Source organism: Monodelphis domestica, chromosome 5 (genome assembly GCF_027887165.1).
Source record: "Monodelphis domestica isolate mMonDom1 chromosome 5, mMonDom1.pri, whole genome shotgun sequence".
Classification (NCBI taxonomy): Eukaryota; Metazoa; Chordata; class Mammalia; order Didelphimorphia; family Didelphidae; genus Monodelphis; species Monodelphis domestica.
In genome coordinates this window covers 266,449,785-266,469,921 of record NC_077231.1, presented here as the reverse complement: position 1 = coordinate 266,469,921, position 20,137 = coordinate 266,449,785, and the positions used below count along the sequence as shown (strand labels likewise).

Here is a 20,137-nt window from a genome sequence, read left to right as displayed (position 1 = left end):
TCTAAGTAGAAATTATCTAGAGTCAAAGGCTTTTTCTTATTTTTTTTTTTGTTATAGATTGTGTTTCTTGGGCATTACTGACCATTTTATTTAGTTTTTCCTTCCCTTCCCAGTCAGAAGTCTGGGTGAGGAGGGTAGGCAGCTTTCTGTGTATAGAGCCTCAGTATGGTTTTGCCCTGAGGCTATTTTTTGAGTCTCTGCAGCAGCATCTGCTGTGTGTGGCCCTGCACTCTTTCTTCACCGAAACTCCATGTTCCTCAGCCTCCTAGGCATACAAGTCCCACTGTTCTTAGTGACAAGTCAGTGTGGCCTCAGCCAGCTCCTGAGAACCTAGAGATTGCCCTGCTGAGGTCTTTGTGGGAGGGTAGGAAAGTCTCTGTGTTGAGCTCCAGAGAGGTTTTTGCCCTAAGGCTATTTTGGGTGCCTGTGTGGCATCTGCTTTGAGCTGTCCTTCTCTGCCCAGTCTCTGAGTCCATTTCCCCCATTTCCTAAGCCTCCTGGAATCCCTAGTCTTGTTGCTCTTAAGGTTAAGTCTATGGTGTCCTCAGTCAATCCCCCCACGAACCTATAGGTTACTCCACTCTGACTTTGACTCTGGCACATGGAAATGTCCAAATTTTACCTGCCTTCCATTCTGTGCCCTACTGTGCAGCCCATCTGATCTTGGTTTTGTCTTTGTGAGGTACACTATCTCAATTGGTAGAGAGGAGAAGAAGAGTCCTGCCTCTACTCTGGGGCCATCTTAACCTGGAAGTGGATGAAGTTGCATTTTGGAAAACTTTTAAACCATAAAGGTTTAACCTTTTGTAAAGAAATACTTGATTTTGTGTCCAAATTGAGGTAAAAATTCATTGTAACTCCTGTATATTGCTAGATGGTCTTTAAGGCCATTTTTATATTGGAGTGCAAATGGCAGAAAAACAAGGGAGTTTCTCGTCCTCCATCTTGTATCCATCACATGTCTATCAAGAGGTGGGTAGCCATCTTCATAACAATTTACCTGAAGGATATAGATACTTGTCTCAGAGCATCTATCTTCAAAATGAAATATATTAAATATGAAAAAATGAATAATACATGAAGAAAATGAATATATCAATCATATTACAGCATTATTCTATGTTATAGGAAAAACATAACATTGTATTTCTTCTGGATCATTTAAAAATTTATGATGATTTTGCAACAGAATCCAACAGTGCTTTATCATGTTGCTTATAATCAACTTAAAGTTTATAAAGATTATGGCAACATAACATAAATTCTGGTAGGTAATTCACAGGTAAAAAAATACTATGAAAGGAGACCTGAGAATGGTCATTGTCAGTTAAGCTCAGAAAGTCTGCCAAGTATTTTTTGTTGATGTGTTTTGTGTTTATGTGTGTGTGTATGTATAGAAATTCATTAAGACCATTTTTGCCATGTTAAAGTTACAATGATTCTCGAGTCAATGTCTATATAGATGACATCTCAAATCCTCAATGTTCATTTGAAACATAAGAAGTAGAGCAGATAGCATTAAATAACATTAAATGCATTTTCTATGTAATTTTATCTTATTTTCTATACCTTTGCTGTTACTTGGCCCCATAGCTGGAAGCACTTCCTCTTCACCTCTACTTTTTAGCACCTTTAGTTTGTTTCAAGACCCAGTTCAACATTGCTTTCTACAAGAAGTCCTTCCTTATCCCCTATAATTGGCTAGTGATGTTTCCTCTAAACTTGCCTGTATTTGCTTTGTATATAATTATATATGTACACATAGACTTCATCAATCATATGTAAGCTTCTGGAGGACAGAGAGTGTTTCATTTCTATTTTGTATACTCAGTACATTGCACCATTCTTGATACATCATATATACATGTGAATTAGTTGAATTTGATGTGAACTCACTTTTCTGCAGTATCAGAGAGAATGTATTCCTTTGAAATTCTTGGGTTTTTGTTCTATCAAATTAATTTTTAATTCTTTTTTTCTAGTTCAATAATGTTTTGGTAATTTAATTGGAATGAATCTGAATAGTGCACCAAAAAAAATCAAAGGTACCTTGAAATAATGAAGTATGTCTGCTCAGATATTTTGAACATCTTTCATAAAGTCAAGTGAATAATATCTTATTTTTGCAGAAGATGTTTACAGAGATCCCACTTTTGATTTTCTGATACCTCGTTCTAAAGATGTATTCAGTTACTTCTTTCTCAATCATACTTTCATTTTATTTGCAGATGCATAAGTGAGTGGAGAGGAAATCGATGCCACATCCCGCTTAGCTCTGCCTCGCCAGCAGAGGTCATATTCACCCAGAATGGTAGGTACCTTTGAATACACATAAATTACAGTCATTGCTTTTTAACTATCTTTTCCTATGATTGTTCATGTTTGATTGGCTTGGAATTGCAGGTATTTGGACAATCTTAATTATTGGATTGACTTTCCTGACAACTCACCTGGCAATTGCTCTTTTCAGTTTCCTTTACAACAGAAAACAGCCAAGAAAGTAAGTGATATATTTTATCATCTGTTGAACAAAATATTTTAGCATGTCACAAAGCATTGGATAATTTCCCAGATTCTTTGGTTTCAACTAATAAGCTTTCCTTGGCATATTCTTTTCAAATACCAAGCCATAAAATAAAGCCTGGAATTAAAAAAAAAAAACTAACCTTACTGGACCCCAAACTAGAATCTATGAAACATGAAAAAAGTCTCACAGAATTCTTTGTTCTCCAAATGGTAGGGCATTAGACTTGTCAGTATGCATAGACATCTTTCACATTTTTCCAAGGTAGTAGAAATAGGACAAATGAAAAAAACTTAAAGCTTAGAACTTTATGAGTTTTCTAGGACAAGAGTTGGCAATGTTTAACCTTGAATCACTGACATTGACATTATTAGCAATTTTATTATTTTTCCTCCTGTATCTTTTGCTCCTCTTTCTAATCATTCCTCCTTCTCCTTCTTTCTCCCTTCATCCTCCTACTTTCCTTATTCCTGGGGCCCTTCTTTTTTTTTCCCTATCCCTTTTTATTTTCCTAAAAATTATGATGATTCAATACTGCCAAAAGCATTGGTATTTTTTATTCCCATCAATAACCTTTAAAGTATAAGTAACTGATGACTGATTTCCTCAGAGAATTTATCTCAAATGACATATAACCATAGAAAAAATGAAAGATCAAGAACAGAAGAGACTTAAGGTTTATAGATAAACTAAGATCCACTGAGGTAATTTGCTCAAGGAAATAGCTAGTAGCAAGGGGTTCCCTCATTCTCAGTGAATTATTCACTAAACAATGGTGCATTCAAGGGGAAAAGTAGCAACTGTATATTTCAAAATTTTGAAATAAAGATATGATCATTATTTCATGGGGAGTACCATATTTTAATAGCCAATCATGAGAACATTAACTAGGAAATGAGGTATTGGTTTTTAGTTTATCTAGTATAACATGATAGCACATAACCAGGTCCCAAAGATTATGCCAGAAAAATTGAAGGACTGTGGCAAGAAGGAAAGGAGGCATAGCAAAAAAAAGGTCTATATTGACTTCTAGTGTCAGTCTTTGTATTCTAAAGCTATCAGTCTTTAAAGTAAAATATCAATTCAAACTGTTATAATTTATTACGGTCCTTCAACAAGGCTGGTGACTTGGGAGGTCATGCTAGTCATTTTTTTTTTGTTTTAGGGATGTGGTTTCTTAACCTCTCATTTTTTTTGGAACATAGGAGCTAATTAACCATTTGCAATTGGTTCTTTAAAAAAAAAAAACATGTTTCTAAGACAGCATCAAGGGCAAATCAGCCAAAACGCCTGCTTTCTCAACCAAAATGAAGTAGAACAATCAGGATAAAGCTTATGAGGCACTTTCTTATCAGAGCAAAACTATACTTGGAGATAAAGATTGAAGGGCAAGGAAAGGGGAGATCCTCATCCTGGCATTTTTCTCATCTGCAGACAAATTTTATCCTGCCACAGTAGATTTGAATCTGTCTTCCAAAGGGAAATTCAATAATATAACATCTCAATAATTCTCCTGAATGACTTTGACTTATATCATTAAGTAACAAGAATGTGTGACTCCAAGACAGGAGAATAATGACTTGGATTTCTCTCTCTAATATTTATTAGGCATGAGGTTTGAACAAATCTGATATCCCCTGTTTCTTCATCCACAAAATATCATAAAGTAACACTTATTTCACAGGATTATTTTAGAGATCATTTTTCCTTGCTTAGATATTGTTTCATTTTTTGTATTTATATCCCTTGTTCCAATCCCAATTCCTAGCACTTTTAGTCACTTTATAATTGATTGACTGATTAACAAATCAGTACATGTAAAGTACTTGGCAAAACTGAAAAACCTTATTCTCTCACATACAATATAGGATCATTCTACTTTATTACTGAAATAAGCATGGTAAGATGCATTTCCTTGTACATTATTTGATAATAGTCAATATTTTGAAAGCTCTTAAGTTTATAAATCATTTACATACATTATTTAATCTTTACAATATTTCCGGTAAAACAGATACTACTGTTATTTATATTTTATAGATAAATAAATTGGGGCAGAAGGAGATTAAGTGATTTGCACAGTGACAGAACTAAGATATGTCTAAGTCAGGATTTGAACTCAGATGTTTTTACTAAAATTTCCATGCTCTAGTAAATATGCCAACTAGCTACCTTGAAAATGAATAAATAAATAAGACATGTATAAGTAAGAGACTTCTGGAAGAAGTGACAGAACCAACAAAAGACAATATGAAGCAGGATTTCAGCCAAAGAAAATAGAGAGGCAGCAGGAAGGGTCCGTCTCCCTAGAGTAAGAGGTGAGAGCTATGGAACTAGCAGTATGAGGATCAGCTTGTTATAAATACCTCCTGAGGAGTTGGAGGACTGAGTCACTGCTAGCATAGCAGGGATAACCCTCCAGCCGATAGAAATACACTGGCAGTAGCAACATCAGAGAGAACTGGCAGCTGAGAAGTGGAATCTAGCTAAATATACTGTATATGACACCCTGGGGAACCAAGAGACCATATTCTCTCCATACCAGAAAAGTGAATTTGACCTTCAACTTGTAAGCATGATCAAGAAAATATTTCCCACAAATGAGTAAAAAAACAAAGAAAAGATTTGACTATTTCAGGAAAAGGGAAGGCAAAAATGCAAGTTCAGAAGAAGACAATAATGCCAAAATGGAATTGTATGAACCTCAAAGGTAAATGTGAAAGGATACCAGGCACAAAATGAACTCCTGAAAGAGCTACAAAAGAGGATCTAGAAAACAGATAAGAGTCTTAGAGGAAAAAATGAAAAAAAACTGAAAAGAGAATAGCAGATAGCAAAATCTCACTCAACAACAGGACTTAGAAAGAGAAACTCTAGTTAAAATCACTCTAGACAATATAAAATATTTAGGAATCTATCTGCCAAGACAAACACAGGAATTATATGAACACAACTACAAAACACTTTCACACAATTAAAAATAGATCTAAATAATTGGGGAAAATATTAATTGCTCCTGGGTAAGATGAGCTAACCTCTCTGGGAGGTTAGGGTACCCTCTTAAACTTTAGTCCTACCTTTATGTTACCCTTAGCTTTATTTCTGGTTTCTGCTAGTTTCAGTTCTTCCAAGATGGTATGATGGCCTGAGGGCTCAGACCCAATTTAGTCTTTAAATGAGGAATTTTAATTTGCTTTCTTCCTACTTCTTTTAGTTGCAAACCAAGTTCTTTAACCTGAACTATATTCAATGAAACTATATTCAAAGAGTTATAAAACTGTGCATGTCCTTTGATCCAGTAATACCACTACTGTATCTATATCCCAAAAAGGTACTAAAAAAGGGGAATGGACCAACTTGTACAAAAATATTTATAGCTCCTCTTTTTTGTGGTGTCAAAGAATGGAAATTGAGGGGATGTCCATCTACTGGGGAATGGCTGAACAAATTGTGGTACGTGTTAATAATGAAATATTACTGTGCTATGAGAAATGATCAGCAGAATGACTTCATAAAAAGCTGTAATGATCTGTGGGAACTAAATAGTGAATAGCAGAACTGAGATAACATTGTACACATTACAAACAGTATTGTATGATGATTATCTGTGAAAACTAGGCTTCTATTCTGAAAAACTAATGATGGGGAAGGCTATCCACCTCCAGAGAAAGAACTTTGGAAGTTGTCTTTCACATCAGTGTATTTTTTGTTTTATTTAGGGAATTTTGGTTATGTATGAGTGTGTTCTTACAACAATGACTAATATGGAAGTATGTTTTGCATGATAACAAAAAATGAAAAGAAAAGAAAATATTAGAACTGCACAAATAGAAGCTAATAACTACATAAGACAAAAGAAAACAAATGAAATTCAAAAGTATTTTTTTAAAGAATATCTGAACTGTCTCACTGGAAAAACAACTGATGTGGAAAAAAGATGCAGGAGAACCTAAAAATCATTGTATAACCTGAAAACCATAATAAAAAAACAAACAAAAAGAATGATTTCAAGAATTTATCAGGGAAAGGGAAAGCTGCTCTGATATTCTTGAACAAGAAGGGATAATAGAAATTGAAAGAATCCACATATCACCAACTGAAAGAGATTCCAAATTTAGCAGTCAGAACTATTTAATGATATTCCAGAATCCCCAGACCAAGGGGAAAGAATTGAAAGTAGGTAAGAAATAATTAGAATGTCATAGATATATAGTCAAGATTACACAGGACCTAGTGGCTTCTACATTAACAGATCAAAAGATGTGGACTATGATGTTCTGCCAGGCAAAGGATCTAGAACTACAACTAAGAATCATCAAACCATAATATACCCAGGAGAGATACACGTATAATAAAATAGAAACTTCTAAGAATTCCTGAGAAAAGGATCAGAGCTGAAAAGGAATTAGTGATCGAATTCAACACACAAGAAAAACAAAAAGATGAAAATAAAAACTTTGAGAGACTCACTGGGGGTAAAATTGGTCATAGTCCTAAATGGGAAAGTGTTAATTAGGATACTTAAGATGTTTATGATTCAAATGTACCTAAGGTATTCAAGATACATAAAGTAATCAAGGGAAGCAATGAAACATTTTACACAAATTGGTAACTATGATACTTAATATATCTATGATACTTGAAGTACTTAATTTTACTTAACTTACTAAAATTACTTTGGATACTTAAATACTTAAATACTTAAGTATTTTTAAGCAAAATACTTAAGAATTTTAAGTAAAATTTTTTAAGTAAAATACTTAAGAATTTTTATCACTATTAAGGCAGTGAATAAGAGCATACATAGAAGGCAGTGAGTAAATTGAATATGATAGAATGATATTGTACCCCTAGAAAATAAAGAAAAAAATGAAATCAAGGGATAACAAAGAAAGGACTATACTGGGAAAAGAGAAAAGGAAAAAAATAGAGTTAAATTATCTCACATGAGAAAGTGTGTAAGCATCAATGCAGTGGAGGAGGAAATGGGAGAGGGAATGATGGACAATGCTTTCATCATAATTTCATTGGAATTGGCACAAAGCAGAAAGAACATATACATGCAGTTAGCTAAAGAAATCAATCTTACTTCATAGGTAAGTAAGAAAAGAAAATTGAATAAGAAAATGGGTAATGGACAAAAAGGAGGGTCAACTCAGAAAGATGATAGTCAGAAAGAAAAATATTTGTTATCAAGGAAAGGATGTAAGGAAAAGATGAGAAAGATAAGCATGGGAAAAATAAGATGGAGGGAAGCACAGTAATCCATCAAATGGAAGATAATAGCAGGGTGAAATCCCACAATATGCTATCCATAAGAAACAATTTAAAGTAGGGAGACACACAGGAGAACATTGTATATAACAACAGCAATAAAGTATGATGATCTAGTGTTAACAACTTAATTATTATGCAAGGATCCAAGACAACTCCAAGGGACTCATGAAAAACAGTATCCACTACTGTAGAAGGAACTGACAAAGTCTGAATGTAGATTATAACCTGCCACTCTTCATTCTTGTTTTTTCATAATTTTTTTCTCTAGCATAAGGGATATGGGTCTTCTTTCACAACATGATGAGCATGGAAATATATAAATGAATATCCCATATCATATTACCTGCCCCCTTGGGAAAGGGGAGGAATGATAGGGAGGCAGAAAACATAGAATGCAAAATGTCAAATAAGGATTGCTGAAAATTGTACTGACATAATTTGGAAAAAATTTAAAAGAGACATCTGGAAAAAAATAGGATTGAAATGTCTCTGAAATAGATCAATAGAACATGAAAAATATACTATGTTATAATGTAGAAATATGAACTTGCAAATATGAATTCTCAGTTCTAGTCCTGACTGTCCCTAAAATGAGATATGTCATTTTGGCCCAGTCATCCTTTAATGGTTGGGCTAAATGATTGTTAATATTTCTTCCAGGTCAAAATATAGTAATATAGGAAAAGTTTTGAGTTAAATCCACTGAGTGCTTAAATGACTCATGTCTTGGGAACATGAATTAACTCTTTTAGAAAATTATAATAATTTTAAATATGATAAATTCATAAGTGGGTGGATGGATAAGCATTTATTAGGTATATATATATATATATATATATATATATATGTCCCTGCTACTGTACTAAGTACAGATGAAAATAGTATCATAGTTTCAAAACAATAAACTAAAAGGGTGAATTTTTTTCCTAAAGGCACCTAATATGTTAAGAAATATTTATAGCCAAGAGGAATTTATCTTAACATTGATATCAAATTGCCTGGATCTGAATGGAAATGTGGTCTTCCTCTTTTGTAAATATCTAGCACCATCTGGGGTGAACCTGTGGCACAGATGCTGGAGCATACTGGAAGGGGTTGCTCCCTACCCATTCTCCATGGGTATCTGAGGAAATTTCTCACATCACCTGCCCCTCTGCCCAGTAGCCCAATGGTAGTTCTTCCTCCCTCCCCTGTCTGGAGCAAGGTGCAGGGCTCACATGCAGTGTGAGATTTGCAATTTGGGTGCTCAGTCCTGAAAAGGTTTACCATCACTGACCTAGAAGTTAGAGGCTACATCAGCTATCTTTCTAACACCTTATTATGAGGCTTATTATTTACATTTAATTAAATACCTAATTAAGCCATTGGAATGCCATTCAGAAACATTCAGTTCTTTAGTCCTATATCCAGTTCTTAGAACTACTTTATAGATGTTCAGTAATATAAATATTACTGAGCCACATATTCAAGGATTCTTAAATACTTTAAGAAATGCTCAGACCTTTTCCAGATTTTGAGACCCTTGCATGTACTAAAGAGAGGCAGGGAAGACCCAGGAAAACAAGTAAAAATTTTCTAAAAAGATAATTTAAAATTATATTTGTTAATCTTTTATTTTATTTTATGCAAACTAATTAGTTATTAGGGTAGGGGTAAAAAAACTGGGTTTCCTGAAATGGCACTATTAATATGAAAGTTATTGAAATTATTCAAACATTCTTGACCAATTTGCTTCTTAAATTTGAGGGCCCATTTGAGCTAGTTAGCTGTGCCAAATGACCTTCTCCTCTTCTCCTTTTATCCCACCTGATTGATCTCACATAGAATGAATGAACGACACAGAAAATGTCCTTTCCACATGAATAGAGTTTAATAGTAGTTTCTGGAGTCATTGCTTATCCAAGGGTAGTTGACAAAGTCACCAGGGGATGTCATGTTGACCTTCTACTTCACCCTAATAATGAATCAGGAAACAATGAAACAAGCTTAGGGTGTCCATAGGATAATATTGATTTATTTGAATCTGAACAAACATTTTATGGTTAAAAGCAATTTATTACCATAGGCATGAGGCCTCCCAGACTTCATGACTTTCATTAGAGATTTCCCTTAGTTGATTCCTAAAGCAGGGAGGGTAGTTACTCTGTATGCCTGCCAAAAGACTTGGCTTCCCTCTGATTCTTGCAGGCATCTGGAAGAAGTCCAAAGCTGCTCACCATCCTGGGCGGGGGGAGGGGACATAGAACACTTGCCTAATTGCCAATTTTTCTTTAATCAGGAGATTCTTTTTTCACCCTATAATAACACCTTTTATACTACTATGTTTCCTAGAGAAGACATTTTCAAAACCAACTGTTCTCTATTTTGAAAAAATCTGATATGACAAACATTTTAATAAATGTATTTCAGAAGTATTTTTTGCTGCAGATATGTGTGTATGTGTAAGTCTCCTAAACAATGGCACATACATAATTATACACAATTTGCATATGTATAATTATATGCATTTATGTTGCTCAGTTGTTCAGGCACATCTGAAACTTCATGACCCTATTTGAGGTTTTTCTTGGTAAAAGATACCAGAGAGGTTTGCCATTTCCTTCTCTGGCTCATTTTACAAATGAGGAAATTGAGGCAAACAGGGTTAAGTGACTTGCTCAGGGTCACAAAGCTAGTAAGTGTCTGATGGCAGATTTAAACTCATGAAGATAAATCTTCCTGAATTCGTTTAGTGCCCTATCCACTGCACACTACCTACTGTGTAAGAATATATACACATAAATAAATAAATAATATATACATTATATATATATATATATATATATACACACACACACACACATAAATATATACCTAACATGATCTTACTGTATACATTCAAGTGCATGGAAATTATTTTGCACATATTTAACAATTACATTTTTGGGGGAAGCTAGGTGACTCAGTGGATAGTGCTCCAAGACTGAAGATGGACGTCCTGGGTTCAAATCCGACCTGAGATACTTAATATCTCTGTGACCCTGGGCAAATCATGTAACCCCAAATCCTGTTCCTTACCTGTCTTTTGCCTTGGAACTGATACTTACTTTCAATTCTAAGACAGTAAGTAGGTAAAAGTTTTTAAAATCGCATTCATAGCCTTATATGATAATTCTTAAAACATTTTGCTACTTAAAAAATGTAACGTTATATATTCTCCTTTTACTGCATTCACTCATTTTACATGGTTTTGCTTTGAGTATTCATGATTATGACAAATATTCTTTAAATTTTTTTGTCACAAAAGCATATTTTTATTGCATTTGGTTGTTAAATGTTCCTTTGACTAATAGCCCAGTTTTCCCAGCCTTTTCTAGATTATAATGTAGAGGTTTTCAATGAGTTTTTAATTGTGTGAATTCCCAGGCCACTGGAATGCTTTAATTTAGATTTCTTGGGTATCTTTCTTGAACATTAACTATGTGTCCTATCACAATGTGACATTCCAGACTTTTAACTCCTTTTAAGAATTTCTAAAATTTCAGAACAATTGTTATTCTTAGTATACCAGTAAATCTGTAAGGATTCATCATTTCCTCAGAGGAAACAAGATTTCCAGGAATAGGATTGCCCAATGGATAGAGATCTAGGCCTGAGATCAGGAAGAACCTAATTTAAATCCCATTTCAGGCACTTCCTAGATATGTGACTCTGGAACAGGCACTTCACCTCTCTCTTTCTTCCTACGTATCCTCATCTGTAAAATGATGGGGTTGATTAATGTATCTACCTCCCATAGTTCTTAGGATGATCGAATGAGCTAATATTTGTAAAGCACTCAGTGTGTGTACACATAGTAAGCAAAATAGAAACATAAGAGATAATGATGATGATTCACCAAAACATTTTGAGAGATGAGTATTTCACCTTTTGAAGAAGTTTCTCAGATCTTACACATTTACTTGGACTTCTAAGAATGATTTTGGCATAGTCTTGAATGAAAAGGACTCTGCAATGTAGTTTTTATATCAGTAAAGAATGTTTCAGATTCTGTGGTTTTCAAAACTGATTTTGCTTCAAAGAAACACGCAAACATTACAGACCTTTAAATGTACATTAGTAGTTCTGTTGCAGTGGCCATTGGTATGGGGCACTCAAGCATTTAGAGATCATATAATAGCATAATAAAGAAAAATCAGTCCCATGGAGGAATAAATTAAATTGTAGTACAAATTGGAAAAAAAGAAAGATTTTTCAATCTTCATTATTCTATTTGTGCTATCTTTCACCTGGAAAACATTTTCTTTTATTAACATTAACAATTGGAAGATTTATTTTCTGTTAGATTGATCTTATGTCTCTTTCAACAATCAAGAACACATATAGTGCTGCCCAAGAATCCATAGCAACCTTTTTCCAGTGACTAGGACCCTCTGAAGGTCTTTGCTTATTTTTCCAAGGATAAATTATACCCTCTTGTAGCAATAGTTTTTTCAGTTCAGTATTTTTTTTCTATTTTCATCACAATTTCATTTTTGATTGAATATGCTTATATTTTTTTTTCATTATGAGACTGAATAATCCTTATATTTGTGATTGCCTCATACCAACAGCCACTACAATAGAGCTACTAGTCATTGAAGGGTACACTTAAAGACCTATGATTTTTGCTTATTTTCTTGAAGTTATATCAATCTTGAAAATTGCAGAATTCAAAATAGAACAATAAAGAACAAGGAAACTAGTATGTATGGCCTAAAATCCAACAGTGAATTTCAGAGGACTTACTAAAGATGGAGACACTGTATCAAACAGTTTTCTTCATGGCAAAGTCATATGTTTTAAGCCTCACATGGTATCAGCTAAAACACACATTCATGATCACTTCTATTGCAAAATGAACAATTTCAAAATAATTGCTTCTGCAGTGCTATTCCTATATCATCCATCATATATGGTATATAAATATTTTGTGGCACTTGGGCTTGTAGCTGAAAATACATTATTTAAAGGCCCTTCCTTTTCCAACCTTCTCTTAAATATTGCTAGAACAAGATCACTTAATTCTTATATGTAGGTTGGTATACATTTACAGGTTCATGTAAATAAGTGAATAATACCTACAAAAAGATACATATGCACTTATCTATGGAATTATTGCAGTTGTACCTTAACATTTTACCTATATATTTTAAAGGTGGACTACAGTTGCAAGAATTCATCTGCATTCACTTTATGTAAGTCAAGATATATACAAATGTGTATAATAATAGGATCTATTCATCTAGTGTTTTAAGTTAACACAGTTCTTTCCTTTTAAAAACCCTGTCAACTTACAAGCATTATCCTCACTTTACAAATGAACTGTAGGGAGATTAAATAATTTTCCTAAGGTCTTGAAAAGCCATGATTTTGAACATGGTGTTTTATTTCATATGCTTTTCTTTCCCCATCATACCATACCTCCTTCCTAAATAGCATGACCACTGGATATATTAATAATCATCCTAGATAAATAAAGGTAAAAGATATGAAATGTGTTTTACTGCCTCCTCTAACATCCCTAATAACCATCATATTCAATTTTAAGTTGCTTTTTTCCTAGTCTCAAAATTTAATATTTGAAATTGTTAGATTTCTAGTGTAAAAGTTATTCTAAGGAAGTTTTAGTCTATGTTTTCTTGGTCTTCTTCCTTTAGGTTTGTTGTAAGCTCTTTACTGAATGGAGGGCAGTATATAGAAATGTTGTTGAATTGTAATTGCTTCCTTATCCCTAAATAATAAAGAGAAAGCAAAGAAATTCCAGAGGAGAAAAAAGTAGAAATCCCAAGATGAAGAAATTATGTCTACAATAAAGAAGGGTGGAAACTCTCAAAAAGAGATAAGATATACATTATTAGTGAATGGCATATCAATTCCATAGAAAGGGCAGAAATTATTTCCCATCTATGACTGGGGAAACATCATTTTGAATGCTTGAGATTTTTTAGTTGTAAGTAGAAGACATTGGGGGGCTTTTCCTTCTTCATTCTGTTTTTCTCTAACTATTTTGTTACCCTTCTGATACCTTCTTTTCTACTTTAAAATTTACTTTCCCATCATTTTATCTTACAACATTCCTCAGGGAGACTCTTGCAACTTTCACAACCTTTTTTTTTTTTGTCATGGAATTTCAAGATCTTTAATGAGAAAGAGAAAAAATAAAATTCCCTCCTAAAAGAGTAGCTTGTCTCTGCCCCTTAACATACTAAAATTGTGTTCCAACTTTTTTATTCATATCCTTCCAGTGAATATTTTAGAGTAAAGCCAAAATTGACTATATAAAATATTATATTTTATGAAGTATTTTATAAATATTATTTCATTTAATGCTTATAGCAAACCTGTGTTATAAATGCTACAGATATCATTGTTATTATTCTCTTTATCATTTCTCAGAGGAAGCACTTAAAACTTAGAGAGATTAAAAGAATTCCTTATGATCACACAACTATATTAGTAGGTGGTAACTAAGGTCTATTTCTAGAAAAAGAAAAATAATATTTTTCCTTTTGTCCACCTCCAAATTGGAAAATATGGAAATTTAGCTTAAATAAAATTAAGTGTGAGATTACATACCAGGTATGAAATTAATTTTCAAGTGTTGTCCTGGATTGAAAATAAACATTCGAGAAGGTTTTTAGTTTATGTTTATATTTGTGGTAAAAAGGGTTAATTTAAGGGAAATTGAAACTGTTTAGGGATTCACATTGCATATACTTTCTTTTGCAGTACAAAAGGATCTCATGTTTTTCTAAGGTCAGTTGAAACTTTCTGAAGTGGTTTGTAATAAAGACAGTTTTAGCAGCCTCCAAATGGAAGTAATCAATGAAAAGATGATAATCTAGCAATATATTATATGGATTTAAGTCAAACAATGTGAATAAACAGAATGGCAAACTATGAATGGTCAGATGAAAGATTCTCCAAAGTATTAATTGGAAAGAGAGATGCAAATAAAAGAAAATCTGAGGTTTCACTTCATACCTAGAAAGCTGGCAAAGATGAGAAAAGCTGGACATAATTAATATTAAAGGGCCTGTGGAAATATAGGGATACTGATATTTATCCTATTGGCAGAACTCTGAATTGGTTCACCAATTCTGAAAAGCAGTTTGGAATCTAAAAATATAATTCTTGGCATCTCCATATATTTTACCTGAGATCCCATAGCTGAGCTTATACCCAAAGGAGGTCATGGATAGAAATAAAAGTTCATATTCACCAAAATATTCATAGCATTGTTTCTTGTGGTAGCAAAGAATAACTTCAAAGGGTATGCTTTTCAAAGGGGATTAGCTAAGCAAAGTGTTTGCTGGAATGTCTGGCCCATAATTAAGTCAGTTAAATTAATGAACATGTATTAATCACCTGCCACTTTCTGAGTACTCTGCTAAGCCATGAGAATGCACAGACATCAAAAACAATAACAAGAAAAACAGTACCTATATTCAAGGTACTCACAGTCTCATAGGGGAAACTGAAAAGAAGTAGGAATAAATAGGTTATATACAAAGTAAGAACTTAAAGGTCATATCATAGGATAAAAGTATTCAGATTAAGGAGAACTGGAAAAGGCTTATGATAGACTTTAGCTGAGACTTGATGGAAGCTAAGGAAGCAAGGATGGAGAAAATTTCAGGTCTGGGGGCACACCTTTGAAAATGCCTAGTGTCTGGAGATAAGAGTGTTGTGTGGGAGGGCCAGCAAGAAGACTGCTGCCATTTGATCACCTTGTACATAAAGGTATAAGAAGGGGCCAAATTATGGAAATCCATTAAGCCAAAGAAGCAATTTCATATTTGATTTTAGAACTGAGAGTTTATAACTTATTAAACTGGTTTTGTGACTTGGTCAAATACATACTTTAGGAAGATCAATTCACAACTTAGAGTAGAAAAGTCTAGATGGGAAAGAACTGAGACAGGGAGACCAATCATGTTGAAATAGTCCAGGCAAAAAGTGATAAGATTTACAAGAGAATGATATCTGTATTAAAGAATGGAAGGGAAAGATGTTATGAAGGTAGAACAGATAAGATTTGGTAACTAATTAGATATGATGATGACAAAGAGAAAGAATTTTAAAATAATATCCAGATTGAAAGCCAAGGTGCCTGGGAAGATGATGGAATTCCTAACCAAAGGAGGAAAGTTAGAAAGAGCAAAAGATTTAGGCAAAAGAATCATGAATTCAGTTCTGGCCATGTTCAGTTTAATATGTCTACAGGACATCTAGCTTATCCTATTGTCTAGTGGATTATTGGGGAAGGGAAACTAGTGATTAGGAGAAAATGTAAGGTTGAATAAGTACCATTTAGAATCATCAGCATAGAGATAATAATTGAAACTGTAGAAACTAATAATAGTATAGAAGAAGATAAAAAGAAGATCCTGGATAGATTGGGTGGGGCAGGTTCAGGGTGTGAAAGATACTCACAGTCAATGGTTGTAACCCAATTGAAGATTTACCAAAGGTACAAAGAAATGGTCAGACAGTTAAGAGGAGAATCAGGAAAGAAATCTTTTTCTTTCTTATTCTTCCTATACTCTTGTACTCACCAAGACCTGGAAACAGATGACTTTTTTTTTCTGGCTACCCTTTCCAGTACTGAATACGCTTTCATTCATGCCCCTGGAATTATTGGTGGTGGATCCTTACTACTCATCACTACTTCTATACTCTTTTTACCATCATCACTCAATAGCATTCCCTCCTTTGAAGCCCAATACTATGATACTATTGAAATGTACCACTTATCCAGGAACTGGTGGCCCTTAGTGACCTTCAGAACATTGTCCTTCCTTTACTAATAAGTTCAGCACCTGGCTTAGAGTATATTTCTCCACAACTACTGCCCTCATAATAGGGCAATTCATTACATACAAGGATGCTTCCTCAAATACTCTTACCTCCCAGTTCCTTAATCTATTCTGTTATAATGAAATATCCACCATTCTGCATCAGCTCTGTAGAAAAAGTCATATTCTTGATCTTGCCATCACCCACAAGTGATACTTCTTTACTAAAAAAATAAAGGAAGTATCTACCAATAACTCCCTTGTCTCTTCTCCTACTCATGTTACATACTGTAGATAACTCCTTTCATTTCATTCTTTTTCATCCTTGTCTTACATGTACAGATAGATCATCCTAAGAGGAAATCATCTATATGTAGCTTTGATCCCATCTCCTCTCTTATCTTCCCCCTCTTTCTAATCATCAGTCTCTCCATATCTATTGATTCATTTCTGGCTAACTAATCCCACAAGATATTCCCATCTTAAAAGAAAAAGAAACTTTTTTAACCATCGCCAGCAGCTGTCATTCTCATTCTCTCTCCTTTTTGTATAAAGTTCTTATTTTATTTTTTATTTTTAAACATTTTTAGTATTTTGGGAAAAAATTGAGTTCCAAATCCTCTCCCTCTAGCCACACCACACCCACTGAGGTAAGCAGCATGACATACTTTATATATGTGAAGTCATGCAAAACATTTCCATTTCATCTAGGTTTCAAAAATAACAATAAATAAAAATAAAGTGGAAACTATATTTCAGTCTATACTTAGTTCATCAATTTTATCTCTGAAGGTGGAATTGGATAAAATTCTTGAGGAACCATCTCTAATAGATTCTTCCTTTTCTTATCTCCCCCTTCTTTTCTAAAATATGTTTTCTAAAATTTATTTTTTAAATATGATTGCTCATGTTATCATTCAACTGAAATATACTTTCCAAAGTCTTCAAAGTTCTATTAATTGTCAGGTCTAAGGACCATGCACCCTCATCCAGTTTTTTTTTTTTACTCATCTTGATCACTTTACAGATTTTAACACTATCTTCTCCTCCTGGATGCTGGCTCTACTCTAGGGTTTGTGACAGTGCCCTTTTCTGGTTCTTCCCCTATTTGTTTGGCTTTTTGTCAGGATATTGGTTCTTCCCTCCAGGTCCTCCTCAGTGATTCTGTGTACCAAAGGCTCTGTTGTGGTCCTTTTCTGCATCTATACTATCTCTTGAGGATATCATAAACTATCTTGAATCTTATCATTATGCAGGTGACTAATAGAGACATAAATAGATAGATGACTGATGTAGAATAAAAGTAGATAAATGGATGAGAAATAGATAGCCCACACTGGGACAGACATAGATATAATGGAAATCGATATTGATTAGAAGTAGAAATACAGAACCTAATAGATAGATAGAAATATATCACTAATAAATTTTCTGACCTTTTTTCCTCTATTTGTCTTTCTTTGTATCCCTAACACAACACAGTGCTTGACACATATTAACCAATTAATAAATGTCCATTCAATGACTGACAAAATATGATATTATAATGTTGCATTATAAGAAATATTAAATAGATGGAATTTAGAAAAAATGGAATCAAGATGAACCACTTTAAAATGAAATAAGAAGAACCAAGAAATCCTTATCCATTTGACTCAGTAAAGTAAGTGGAAATAATCAAGAAGAAAAAGGAATTCTTTTTTAATAATAATGGTCAAGTTTCAATCTAGAGAACTCAAGAAGCATTTAATGAGTTAATTAGTGATCACTATGTTCCAGGCACCTGGCTAAGCAATGATTAGAAAAATTTATTTCTAATTCTTTTTACAGAGGTTGGGGACATTGATATAGAATATTGCAAAGATTATCAGGGATGCTTGATGGGTTTCTGTGGCTTGCTTTTCTTCTCTCTCTTTTTAAATAATTTTTTTTAATTTCATAAAGGATGACTCAGGGGAGAGGTAGGGCTATATTTGGAAATAAACATAATAAAAATTAAGTAGCAACCATTATTATTTAAATGTAATCAAAATTAAAGACTTTGTGTTTAAAAAAGAGAACACAATGAGAAGAGGAAAATTAAAGTGAATTCTCCCAAAAATCAAAATGCTTAGAAAAAAATATCTTTCTTATGAAGGAGAAAGCAATGTGTTCTTATACTTTTCAGCAGAGATTTTTACAATTTTCTTTTAAATAAAAAGAAGTTATCTTAGAAAAGGAAGTTGAAAAATCTCTGGAACGTTGCAGCTTCCTTTCCTTGAGAGTTGATCTCCATTTGATAGCTGAAAAGGGGAAAAAAACATCTTTTAACTAGTATATAGTATGAAAAGATCTTTGACACTGAGCAAACCTTAAGGGGAGAAGACAAATTTCTAGGAGGAACTTTTTAAAGGAAAAATATATCAAATGGGTGAAAAAAGAGAACCTTCTATCCAACTTCATCTCTAAGCACCAAGATAAATATAACAGATAATAGAGAAAATTTTAATATTTGTTGCAAAACCCTATTATGCATTTTATTTGAAACATAGTTAGACTTTTGTTACTATTATTTAATAAGCATTTTGTTAAATCTCTGCAAATATAATGATAAAAAGGAAATTATAATCTTCAATGAGCTTATATTCAACCAGTGACATGTAATGGAAATAGAAAACTAAATGCAAAATAATTTCAGGAAATTAAAAACAACTGGAAAGTTTAGGAAAGATCTTTGAGTTGGGAATTTCAAGAGGAAGAAGATGTGAATTCTAGCTGAATGAACATTTGAACAAGGGTTAGAGGTATGGGCAAAGACCCTGTAAGTTTGCACCTTGGCAAGAAGGAAAGACAATGTGAGATCAAGAATGGAGGATGGTCAATTTTTCCCATAGTTCAGGGCAGGGAGGGAAGAATGGGGAATGGTGATCTATCCATAGGGAGTAGAAAGAAAACTAGAACTGAAGAAAAAGGAGGTAGAGTTTTCCCTTTATTCTTTCATTCCCATCCTCCCTGTGTTAGATTTAAAATAGTTTTGAGTGTTAAATAGTTGTAGATAAAAGAGTGGGAGCCATAAACTGTGATAATTAAAATGTTTGGGAGCAAGGGAAATATATATATATATATATATATATATATATATATCAACTATGACCACTGAAATATGCTTTCTACTGTGTCTTGGTTTATATAAATATAAGATGGTCGCCAGGGAATATATTCCCAATTTATGACTATGCCCAAGCCAACTGGGTTTTATAGAGAACTTTAATTTATAATACACTGATTAATCAACAGAAAAAGAGAGAAAGTAAGAAAGGAATAAGAATGAATAAATCAGTCAGTTGGTTTTATCACTCACCCAAGATCTCTCTAGGCAAGGCTTCTCATGCCAACCTCAGGCTCCACCTTCAAGAGAGCCTCCTTTCAAGAAATGTTTCCAGAGAATCCTCCTCCTTCAGAGCCAGCCTTCTCTCATGGTCCTTCCACAGAGCAACCTCCTCAGTCCTCCTTCAGAGCCACCTCAATCTAAGTCCCC

General features: G+C 33.6%; 1 protein-coding gene across 1 annotated transcript in view; it reads left to right on the top strand.

Moving 5' to 3' along the window:
* The window catches only part of MALRD1 (MAM and LDL receptor class A domain containing 1), a 1,015,998-nt gene that overhangs the window by 972,439 nt on the left and 23,422 nt on the right, over positions 1-20,137 (top strand). The window contains exons 38-39 of the mRNA XM_007504899.2: positions 2,229-2,311; positions 2,404-2,500. Coding sequence (XP_007504961.2) covers positions 2,229-2,311; positions 2,404-2,500 — 180 coding nt within the window. The remainder of the gene's footprint in view (positions 1-2,228; positions 2,312-2,403; positions 2,501-20,137) is intronic.